Source organism: Grammomys surdaster, unplaced genomic scaffold (genome assembly GCF_004785775.1).
Source record: "Grammomys surdaster isolate TR1022 unplaced genomic scaffold, NIH_TR_1.0 172, whole genome shotgun sequence".
NCBI classification, from domain to species: domain Eukaryota; kingdom Metazoa; phylum Chordata; class Mammalia; order Rodentia; family Muridae; genus Grammomys; species Grammomys surdaster.
In genome coordinates, this window is record NW_021604620.1 from 3,003,237 (window position 1) to 3,015,867 (window position 12,631).

The 12,631-nt window shown below is 44.9% G+C and overlaps 1 protein-coding gene across 1 annotated transcript in view; it reads right to left on the reverse strand.

Annotated features, from left to right (window-relative positions):
• Myrip (myosin VIIA and Rab interacting protein) overlaps positions 1–12,631 on the reverse strand; it is a 137,844-nt gene that overhangs the window by 17,478 nt on the left and 107,735 nt on the right. Inside the window, exon 10 of the mRNA XM_028767384.1 lies at positions 8,929–9,168. Within this exon, the coding sequence (XP_028623217.1) occupies positions 8,929–9,168 (240 nt within the window). The remainder of the gene's footprint in view (positions 1–8,928; positions 9,169–12,631) is intronic.

Consider the following 12,631-nt stretch of genomic DNA (forward strand, 5'->3'; position numbering starts at 1 on the left):
TACACACACATGAACACACACACACTCACACAAACCACACATACTTACACATATATACATATATACCACACTTTCACACACCACATACACTCTCTCACACACTTAAATACCACACACACATTCACACACCACAAACACTCATACACCACACACACTACACACATGCATGCACACACTCACTCACACCACATACATTCACACATACAACAAACACATACACCACACACTCACACACACTTACACACCCCACATACACTTGCACACACCCCACATGCATACCACACGTCCCATATACACTCACACACACTCGCATACCACACACATATTCATATACACCACAAACACACACAAGCAAGAGAACGGGGGTGGGGGGAAGGGGAGTGCTCCCCCAGCATACTGAGGAGAAATGCACTTTCAGTTTTTGGCATCAATATTTCTAAGAGGAAAAAGGGACTTGATTTGCACATGAGTCAGAATCCAGAGCAGTGTAGTAACCGTGTCCAGCCTGCAGTCTTCATCCAACATGCTTGGTATTTCCATCCCATCTTTAAAGATGAAGGTACAGAGGGGGAACATGATCCTAGAAATCTTGGTCCCCAAGGCCTATGTCCTTCTCACCACGTTACCATTCCTGCACCCATGTTTAGAGGTCCCTGAGCCCAGTGTTTGCAGAAAGTAGTCTCAAAAAAAAAAAAAATTCAGGGGCAGGGATAGAGAGACAGCTTACTGTTCAGCAGTTAGGAACACTTGCTGAAGTCCAGCATCTAATTAGTGGTTCATAACTGCCTACAACACCCATCCCATGCGATCCAACACCCTCTTCTGGACACCATGGGTACCAGACACATATGTGGTGTGCATACATACATGTAGCCACTCACACATACACACAAAAGATAGTTTTAACTCCCCACCCCCGAGGGGCAAACAGGTCAGTGAGCAAAAGCTGAATGGATGAAGGTGTGAGAGGGATCTACCTGTCCCTCCACAGCTGCCAACAACTTTCAGTGTTAGCCTGTTGCCAAGACCAGGGTAAGGCCAAGCCACACAACCCAGCTGAGAGCTACCCAGATACACTCCTGATCTGAGCCCACCAGGACTGAGGGGCACATACTCACCACAGTGAGAAAGAATACACACCCTAGCAGAACCTAGACCCATGGTCTGCCCATCACGTTCTGTCCCAAACTACAGATGCTTCCAATTAGCAGAGCAACAAGCAAGGAAACTGGTCCCCAAATGCCCGAATTTCACGGATTTGTCTCCTTTTTAAAGGTAAGAAAAGACACTCCATATGTCCCCACAAAGAGCTGACAGAAATCTGCAAGGAAAATAGTCCAAGTTGTTTCAGTTCTCATGAACATAAGGCCCTTGGTGGCACCTCCAAAACCCACCAAATATACTCTCCACAGACTCTCGCCTCTGAAAAGTGACTTTGTGAAAGACAGGGTACAGAATCGTGTGAAGAAGTTGGGGCATGGTCTTAATAAGTTAGCATATGTAGTAAGCAGATACAACATGCATACCAGAGATCAGAAGAGAGCTCTAGGAAGGACTGAGGGATGCATGCATGTGTGCATGTGTATCTGTGCATATGTGTGTGTGTGTGTGTATGTGTGTGTGTTTATGTGTGAGTGTGTGTGTGAGTGTGTGTGAGTGAGTGTGTGTGTATGTGTGTGAGTGTGTGTGAGTGTGTGTATGTGTGTGTGTGCATATGTGTGTGTGTGTGTATGTGTGTGTGTGTGTGTGTAGGCCAGAGAACAACCTTAGCTGGAATTCCTCAAGAACTCTCCAGTTTGTTCTTTTTAAAAAATTAAAAAGATTTATTTTTAATTGTGTGTGTGTGTGCACTTGCACAGGTGCAGGGGTGTATATGTAAGTTTGGGTGCCCTGGAACTCGCAAGAGGGCATCAGATCCCCTGGAGTTTGAATTACAGCACTTGTGAGCCACCAAATGTGTATACTGGGAAGCAAACTCAGGCCCTTTGCAAGAGCAGTACACATCATTCTCAACCCCCGGGCCCTCTCTCCAGCTTCCAAGGTTTTCTTTGTACAGGATCTCTTGCTGCTCTGAAACTGACAGCTAGCCTATGTGTCTGCCAGTGAGCCTCAGAGATCTGCTTGTGCCTGCTTCTCCAGTAGAGGGATGAGAAGAACATGCCACCATGTCTGGCTTTTCTGTGTGGGAATTAGGGATCAAATTTAGATCCCTGTGCTTCCAGGGCAGTGCCCAGTGTTGCTTGATTTATGGTACCCCTTTGAGAGCACATCAGGGAATGGCCAGATTGATGGAGGAGGCCAATGCTGGGGCTGTTACCCTTCACCCAGCTATCCCCAGCAGGAGCAGAGCAGGCAGGAGTTTCTTCCCTGGTCCAGGAGGTGACTGTTGATCAGTTTTGCTTGTGTGTGATGGCTGCTCTCAGTCCCTGGTGATTGATATTGATTGCTAAGACTTTGGCATTGCTCACAGACTACCACCAAGATATATGCAGAAGGCCAGGGATACTAAAAATAAAAATCACCCTCTATATTCACAGCTCGGTAAGGAGCTTGGCCAGGCAAGCCTGGGCGGACTTGCTACTTTTCAACCCAACTCTTCCTGGGTATCTTGGCCCGACCTTTGCTCTCCTCATCCCTGGCTTAGCTAAAATCCTTTGGTCAGAGGTTCCCAGAAGTTCATCACCCCTCCTAACGACTTCCTGTTTAATTGTCCTCATCTCAACTCAACAGCTTTCTCACGGAAATATGCCAACGTGTACCTGGATATCAGAGATCTCTCCCAATAGAAGGTAAGTCCATTGACCAGGAAGCAGTTCTCTTTACCCACAATGCATGGCAGCTTCTAGGTCATCCCACTGATTATTTGTTGAACAAATGTACACAAGTGGAGACTGAACCCCTAACTTTGTACCCTCACTCCTCCTAGGAGAAGTCGGCCATCTTCTTTTTGTGGCTGCCTCTGCCTGCTGCTGCTGGGGTCTGCAAAGGAGGCTACCCAACCATTCTTTATCATAGTTTATAAGTGTGTTCTCCTCCCATGTCCCCTGTACCCTCCTAAAAGAGCAAGTGAAGCATGTCTCCAATATCAATCACCAAAATCAAAACAAACCAAAACTACATTACAGGCTCTTAGTCCAGTGTGATGGCTCACAGGTAAAGGGGCTTCTTAAAACCTGGTGACCCAAGTTTACTGTTTGGGACTCACACAGTAGAAAGACAAAACTGACTCCTGCAAGTTTATTTCCATATGTGTGCCATGGTGCATGTGTGTGCTCGCACACACGCACACTCACATACATACACACATACATTCACATATACACACTTATACACACATACACACACACCCACAACCATACACACACTCACATACACACACTCATACACTCACACACACTCATACACTCACACACTCACATATGCACACACACACACATATATATGTATATATATACATGTGTATATACACTCACATACACACACACTCACACACATACATACATGCTCACACATACATACTCACACACAAACACATATTTAATAATATATACACACATACACACTCACATATATATACATACACACACACACTCACATACTCAATACATATATACATGCACATTCTCACACCACAGACACACACACACACAGACACACACACACACTCACACTGCTTGTTAAAAAGCCCCAGGGCATTCTTTTCCCAGTTAGTGGTGGGAAATAAACAGGAATCATAAAACAATATGAGTTATATTTAATAAAGCTCAGGCTCTACTTCTGGATTTCTTCCTAACATCTTGTGTCAACATCTCATGAATTCGGTTACTGTGACTTTAAAGCACATAAGTCATGTCTTACCAGGCAGATCCTTTTCAGTCCTTCCTTAATTTTTCTAAACATTTCTACACTATTTCTGACTTTGTTCCATCAGATGACTTTGATGCTGGGAATCTTTTCGGGATGTTGACATCTGGTTTGAGTTCCTGTTCTGAATTACATTAAACTTCTAACCTAATTTTGGAAGAAGTCATCTCTACACTGCCTCTCCTTCCAGTACACGGCCCCCATTTCTTGGAGATCAGCAGTTTTCTTGCTAAGTTTTCACTTCATACTTTTCCCTTGTTCTTATTATGGTTGGAATCGACCCTCTTCCCGTCCCTGCATCCCCCCCCCCCGCCCCCGATCCTGTCTGAGATTCATACATAATTTTTAGCTCACAGAGAACTCATGGTGTCATTAGACACTCCTGAAATGGGGATCTACATGGGCCCCCAAGTCAGCTGGGCCAGCTGGATAATTGCATAAAGGGTGTGGTGTGGTTCATGAACAATCTCTCCTTTCGACAGGAAGGATTTGCCATCTGTTTTCATCTGAGTTCAGAATTGCTGTGTTCTTTCCCTTCTTCATGGGAAGGTTTGCCATCTGCAAACCCAAGAGCTCAGTACTGCCCTGGAGACCTTCCTATTTCTCCGAGATATCTCTCTCTCTCTCTCTCTCTCTCTCTCTCTCTCTCTCTCTCTGTCTTGCCCACTCCCCAGGCAATAACTCTTTCTACAAGCTGGACACCTTCATACCTCTACTCTCTCAGCATCAGAAGGAAGACAAGGTGGTGGAGCTCTGCGGGGCTGTGACCCTCTTATAAAAATAAAACCCAACTACTTATGATAATCAATGAAGATGCTTTAATTAAAATGTTCCAGGATAATGGATATACAAACTGGCCTCTAATGCAAGAGTTTACTAATTTTGGGTCCCCAAGAAGCAGGGTTGTAAATGGTGTTTCTATCAAGAAACAAGGGATGAATCACTGTCCATGGTAACTTGTGTCATGACCCGTCTAGAAGAACAGAATTCTGGAACCAGGGGGATCCAGAAGGCTCTAGATGTGGGCACAGTAGGGCATGTGTGGAGATTTGGCTACTGAAATATTGGCAGCAGACTCAGGCCAGTCCCTAGCTCTACACATCCCTTTTCAGGAGTGTGACATCTGAGAGGTAAGTTAGGCACTGGACCAGGACGTTCTCCTAGAAAATGCTGGGGATGGGTCCAACCTAGAGCTGAAAAAGCCAGTATTCATTTCCACACTCCGGGGACCAGCGTTTGGAAGGCTGACCATTGGGTCTAAGGGACAAGAGCAGCCACCTAAAGGAGAAACAAGACCATTTGGCACAACGAATTGCCTCAAGGGTTTAGGACAGACCTATAAGGCATTTAAGATAGGGCTCTACAAGCTCATTCTTCGGCAGTTTCCCTGGTCCACTTACATCCAGCTAAAGTGAGCCATTCAGGCCATCTGAGGGGTCAGTCTGCCTACGGCCAGGGTCTGACCTCAAACAAGGAAAGAACCATGCTTCTAAAGGGGTTCTGCTGCTGTTGGGCAAGAACTGGAAACCTCACATTCTAGAGAGAAAGTTGCATTAAAGTCACCAAACTGGCTCTAGTATCAGTCTTTCATGCACCTGCATATCAGCTCCCAGGAAGCAGAGACAAATGTTACTCTCTCTCTCTCTGTCTCTGTTTCTCTTTCTCTCTCCCTCTCTCTTTCTCCCTGCCCCCTCTCTGTTGTATGAACTGGTAGTGGCTGGATCATGAGTGATGTCCCAGCTACTGTGACCTTAAAGATGGAAACTTGGGTTCAGTCCCATGCAGTGTCCCCGCACTGACATTCTGCACAGTGTGAAGGGCACCAGCTGTGGACACAGATCTGCGTCTGTACGCCGCAAGGCATCGAACTCGCTGTGCTCAGCACCCAGCAGATGGACAGTATTTTGTGAAGTTGATTTTTCTGGAGCTTGTTACAGGGTGTATGCTAATTAACATTTGCTGGGCTCCTGCTGCGTGCACGAAGCTTACACTGCATAATTCAAGTCTCACCAATTCGGAAAGGCGGTTATGATTATCCCTGTTCTACACGAGGGGGCAAGATATGTTTATCCAATCAACAATGAAGACCTAGGGATCAAGTTAGAAATAAGACAGACAGACAGACAGACAGACAGGCTTGTTGGCATGCTGAGAGCAAGCATGCCGTGAGAACAGACTCACTGAATAGGGAAAGGACTAGAGGGCCCAGGAAGGCCAGGAGCCAAAAGGAGGCCAGAGTGGGTGTGAAGACAAGAAAGGTTGACAACGGGTGCTTGTAATACAGCTAAGATGTCAGCTTAAGCCCAGAGTTCTCAAAACAGTGAAATGAAACAAACACTCAAAGCCTAAAACCCATCTCCGTACAGCACATGTCTCTGCTTGATAATATTCAGCCTGTGATTCTGTATCTGTTTTTTTTTTTTTTTTTTAACGTATGAAGAATGATACCTGGTCGAGTCTTCATAAACTTGTGGCAAACTGGGGGATGGACTTGAACTCTGAGGAACTGATTCACTTGGGAGTCTAAGTAAGGCTAAGCGTGTGTGTGGGAGGGCCTCACTGCTTCCCCAGTGACTCTCCTTTTCCTGCATATTATTCCTGGGGTGTATCAGGTGGAGGTGCTTGGAGGAAGTGATCCCCACTAGCCGGTAAAGGTGATGGCACACACCTCATCCCAGCATGCCTTGCCACTGGTCCAGACTGAGTTTTTCTTAGAGATTTGGGACCATGACAAAGCCAACAGGCTATGGAGCCAATGTTAGACAGACGTCACATGATAGTCTCTACTTCCCCCAGGGCCTATGTTGACCCCTGTTAGACAGATATCACGTGGTGTCATTATAGTGGACTTTTCTCCCCTATAGCACTGGTTCTGCTGGCTCAGCTGCCTAGCAGAGTGTAGGAGCTCCTTCACACACCCGCACACAAAGGGTCAGCAGGAACCATGCTGTGACCTTGGAATGGGGAAAAGACCCAAGAAGCAAGTCTCTGTTAGAACCATCTCTCAAATGAGAAACATAACGTCTAGTGTATGTATCACAGTTAACAGGAGCCTCAGGCACTGGGAGAGGAAGTCCTGTTGGGAGTAATGAAGAGGTGGCCTGTCACAAAGACAGTAGCTAATGATTTGAGGTCAAGGTTTGTCATACATCCTCAGCTCTTACACTAGCTGCAGGCCATGATAACCCAGACTCAGTTTCCCCATCTGAATAATCTGCATCTGTATCAAAGGGTTATTTTAATGAGCTTGTCTGTCTATCTGTCATCTATCTATCTATCTATCTATCTATCTATCTATCTATCTATCTATCATCTATCTATCTATCACCCATCAACCTATTATCTATACATCTATCATCTATCAATATATCATTATTGTCAATCTACTCTCTGTAGAAGGCACGAGGTCTTTGTGCTCACAGTTAAGCACCGGGGAAACCAGGAATGTTAAGCAAGCAATGTCATCTCTTCAACAGAAGAGATGTCGAGTCTGTTTTCCACCTGGAAGTCTGGAAACGAATGTAGTTAATAGCCTAGTGACCTGTGCTATCTGTAGGGCCCAAACTGCCTGAATCCCCCAGACTATTATACTTACCCCAGACTCTTCCTCCCAGACCTTTATCTTGAGCATTGGTTCTCAGTCTGGAACCCATCCTTATGTGAGATGTCGCATGCACTTTATAGTAACCCAGGTGACTTCTGTGTTACCTGTAGGGCCAGGTCACTCGGGACTCACATGTTTATCTCAGTCATTCTAGGTCCTTATCTTGAGCATGGATGGTTTCTCAGTCAACAGACGAGATCGTGTGTACTTTGTAAAGAGTTTCAATGTAAACATGACTTACGTACATACGGGATCGAGTTTATCACTACCAGGAAACTTTTTTACAAAATGATGTTGTGCTTAAATATGTCTAAAATCAACTGCTTGGGGTCAGATTCTAGAAGGTTGAACCAGCACCAGCTACTGGGTTGTACTGAATCAGATTTCCTTCTTGCCTCACATGGATCTTACTCTACTGGACATGGTGTTTACAGAACCCCCCTCCCAATTATCTGTCTGTCTGAACATCTGTCTATCTGCTTGTTTGTCAATCAATATATAATCTATCAGTTTATCATTAACCTATCAATTTGTCATCTATCTCTTAGCATCTATCTTCTCCCTATCACCTATCAATCTGTCATCTATGTCTGTGTATATGTCTATCATTTATCTATATACCTGACATCTCCCTACCATCTATCTGTCCATTCCCTGTCATCTCTCATCTCCCTCCCTCCCTATAATCTCTATATCTATCCACAACATGTCAAAGGGACACTCAGCCTGTCACTCTCTTCCCTTCATTTGTGGCAGACAGGTATACACAGTGTAAACATGTCTTGAGAAGCCGTGGAGGGGAAGCCAGCACAGTGGGCAGGCAGAAGCAGGGTGGGGAGGCATCTGTGACCCCTCTGTGCTGGGGGATGGCGTGCCTTTCATGCTACTCAAATTCTGTACCTAGGAGCTCAGGCATCTGCTTGTAAGGAAAGGCCTGTAAGGGAGGGAAGGTGTGTGGAGCTACAGATCCAGTGTTTCTCGATCCTGAAAGCAGGCCTGATCTGTTTGAAACGCTGGGATCCCTGTAGAATTGGTTTGAAAGGGAATTTCAGGCTGAAATAAACAAACTGAAACTGGCCCAGCCCAAGAATCCAGATGGCCACTTTCAACACAAAGCTTCCATCTCGTGCACCAAAACCTCTCTGCTGCTTTTAAGAGCAGTTAGAACGGTACATAATTCTAAACCAGGGGCAAAAGGAGAGGAGTCAGATAACAATGTGGGAAACAGGGAAGGTTGGGGGGATGAAAAACTCAGAGACGAGGGACCACAGGAGACATGATGGGAGGACAGTGAGGCCCCTTCCTTGATTGTCCCTGGCAATGACTGAGAAAGTTCTCTCTCTTTCTCCCAAGTACTTGGGCTGAGCACTGAGGGGGAAGCTTCCTGGGGCCCAGGGTGTGTCTGCACCCCCTGCAGCTGCTATAGGTGTCACCGTCTGCAGGAGTCTCCTGCCCCTTACCTTCTTCAGCTCCTCTTGGACACCCTGGTTGTTCTCCTCAGAAGAGAGACTTCCCTTCTGGTTCTTAGGCTCAGTCTTGGACTCCGACTCCTGGTCCTCCCCAGAAGAAGTCTCCTTTTCACTCATTTTCATGGCTAACTCATACAGCCTGTTTCTCAGCCTCTCCTCAGCAGAATCTGTGCTAGACCGGGAATTCTGAGCCTCATTGCTGATATCAGTCTCTGACACGTTGTCTGACACCTGCAGGGAGCCAGAACCAGGAGATAAGAGCCTTTATCTTTGGAATAAATGAATCTCACTTCTGAGTGGATTGCAGCTGTCCCCAGGAACCCCCAAGGAAGGAAGCCCAGGGCAACAGCAAGTCTTTCCTGATTTGATTTCCACTTTACCTTGGGTGTCTTTAACGCATTCAACACTTGGCTAAAGAGCTTAGGTAGATGAGCCTCAGGCTTAGAAGAGTGTTTGAATTGTGTTCTTGTGTATGTGGGTGGGTGGTGCATGAACCAGAGAGACCAGAGGACAACCTTGGCTAATGCTCCACAGTGTCTTAGTCAGTGTTCTATTGCTGTGAAGAGACACCATGACCTCAACAACTCTCACAAAGAATGCGTTTAACTGGGGGTTTTCTTACAGTTTCAGAGGCTTTATCTATGTATTATCATGGCAAGACGATGACAGCATATAGGCAGGTGCTTGAAAAGTAACTGAGAGCTACATCTTGATCCACAGAGGGTGGAAGGGAGAGAGGGAGAGAGGGAGAGAGGGAGGGAGGAAGGGAGGGAGGGAGGGAGGGAGGGAGGGAGGGAGGAACTGAGAAAGAGTGAGTAGGCTTTTGAAACCTTAAAGCCCACCCCTCAGTGATACACTTCCTGCAACAAGGTTGCACTGATTTCAACAAGGCCACACCCCCTAATCCTTCTAATCCTTTTAAACAGTAACACTCTCCAGTGACTGTGCATTCAAATATTATCAGCCCAAGGGCTGTTCTTATTCAAACTACCACACTTAGCCACAATCCACCTTGTTTGTTTGGTTTTGAGACAGGATCTCTCACTTGCTCGGAGCTCCACATGCTTGAATACTTTACTCCCTTCCCTGAGACTAGGGCTTCTGCTCTGAGATTTGGAATTCCCAGCCTGTGGACCTCTGCCCTGGGTCAGCTCTCCCTGCCTCTCTGGATCTACCTCTTACTTGTGTGGAGCTCCTTAAGTAGGCAAGCCTCAGGAATCTAACTGTCTGTTTCTCCAGCACCAGGATTCCTGGCATGTACCACCACACCTGGTATCTATCTGTCATCTATCTATCTATCTATCTATCTATCTATCTATCTATCTATCTATGTAAGACAAGCATTTTACCTACTGACCCATTCTCCAGACCCAAATTCATTCTTCTTCACCATCAGATTTCTTGTGCCCCCACACATGGAGTCACCAGGCTGGGCACACCTGTCTGGGCACACCTGTCTGGCCCTCCCACCAGCAGCCTGCTAACAGAGGAGACTAAAATCTCCCTCTTGGATCCAAGGTGCCTTTAGGTGCAGAGCAAACGGTGTGTAAGGGAAGCCATGCAGGGGTCCTACACATCACATAGAGAGACAGAGAAGGCATCCCTGTGGAAGCAGTGCTTGAGTTGAGACTTCAAGTGTTGCAGTCTCCCAGCTCAAAACAAAACAAAAAAAGGCAAGATTAGTATTCCAGAACTAATGGGTCCTTGTGCATGTGTAAGCCATACTATGTGATACCCTAATAGCCATACTGTGTGATACCCTAATAACTACAATCCCCTTTAGTTAATAACCATATCTCCTGATCCTGCTTTATTGGGTGATTACATGCTAAGCTCCTTCTATGGATGTGACTCTTACAGGTTGGGGAACCCCAGGAGCCTGTGGTGATTGTTAGGTTCTCAAAAGGATCCACCATAACTCCCCTGCTTTCTGGCTAAGACCAAGCCTAGTATTGAGATGACCTATGGCACAGAAATGTTTAAGAAGAGGGTGATTCAGTGAGGACTCTTACTTTGCAGACATGTTCTCTGCCATCCTCTTATTCTGAAAGGTAAGTATGGAAAATCTTACACCAGCTTTACCAGGACCCCCGTTACCCATTTTCTGAACTACTCCATCTCATTTTTCTCTTCTCACTACTAGATTTTTCTTTTTTGTGTGTTTCTATGAATAATATAGTAAATAAAGGAATAGTCATGTTATTAATCTATTATATACAAAGATTAGTAGCTGCTCACATGGCAAGGTCCTTTTTTACATGTATGTATGTATGTATGTATGTATGTATGTATGTATGTCTTGTGTAGTATGAATGTGTGTAGTATGTATGTGTGTATGCCTGCCTGCATGTATGTGTGCAGTACGTATGTATGTGTATGTATGCATGCATGCATGTGTGTAGTATGTATGTATGCATGCATGTATGTACGCATGTAATATGCATGTATGTATATATGTATGTGGTCAGTATGTATGTATCTATGTAGTATGTATGTGTGTATGCATATATGTATGTATGTGTGTAGTATGTATGCATGTGTGTAGTATGTATGTGTGTATGTATGTATGCATGTAGTATGTATGTATGTGCATGTGTTGTATCTATGTAGTATGTATGTATATGTGTAGTATGCATGCATGTATGTGTGTGTAGTATGTATGTGTGTAGTATGCATACATGAATGTGTAGTAGGCATGTATGCATGTGTGTAATATGTATGCATGTGTGTGTAGCATGCATGCATGCATGTGTGTAGTATGTATGTATGTGTGTAGTACATATGTGTGTAATATGCATGTATGCATGTGTGTAGTATGCATATATGTGTATATTATGTATGTATGTAGTATGTATGTGTGTAGTATGTATATATGTGTGTAGTATGTATGTATGTATGTATGCATGCATGCATGTATGTTTTGTGTATATGTGTAGGCATGTGGACCTTTACATGCCTCAGCACAGATGTGGAGATCAGAGGACTGTGGCAGTCAGTTTCCTCCTTGGACATGTAGATCCTGGGGACCCAACTCATGTCATCAGGCTTAGTGGCAAGCCTGCTTTGTCTGCTGAGCCATCATTAGGTCCAACATTCTTAGCACATTTTTAGAGAATAATTAGAACTTAGAATGTTGGATGGAACCAAATTTATCCCCAAGAAAACATCTTTACTAATGAATATAACTAAAAATAAAGCATTGCGGGAAGCTAAAATAGCAGCTGTCTGTAACCCTCAAGTTCCCATTAGTGAAAAATGCACCCATGTTAAAGTGGGGTTTGGCTAACAGCCCTCACGACCTTGCCAAATCTTCTTCCAAAACTATGTAGGCAGACCCACAAAAGGATGGTATTCTATTGCCAAACTGCAATGGAAATCAGCTTCTTGCCAGCAAAAGAAGAATTTTCCATTAAAAAAAAAAGACCCATAGGAATAGACAAGAAAAAGAACTGGTGGATCCAGCTGGTCTCTTCCCTCTAAGTGTATAATTTTTGGTCTCTTCTCTGCAGTATTCTGCCAACCTCATTGGTTCAGAAACGTTGGATAAATAGACACCATAAACAAAATGAACAGCAACCAAACAAGCAGAACACATAGCTGAGTCTTGCACTTCATCAATCTGAGAATAAGCCTTAGTTTCAATTCCCCAACATGCTACATAGACATTAATTATGTGCCTAAGTGTGTGTCTATC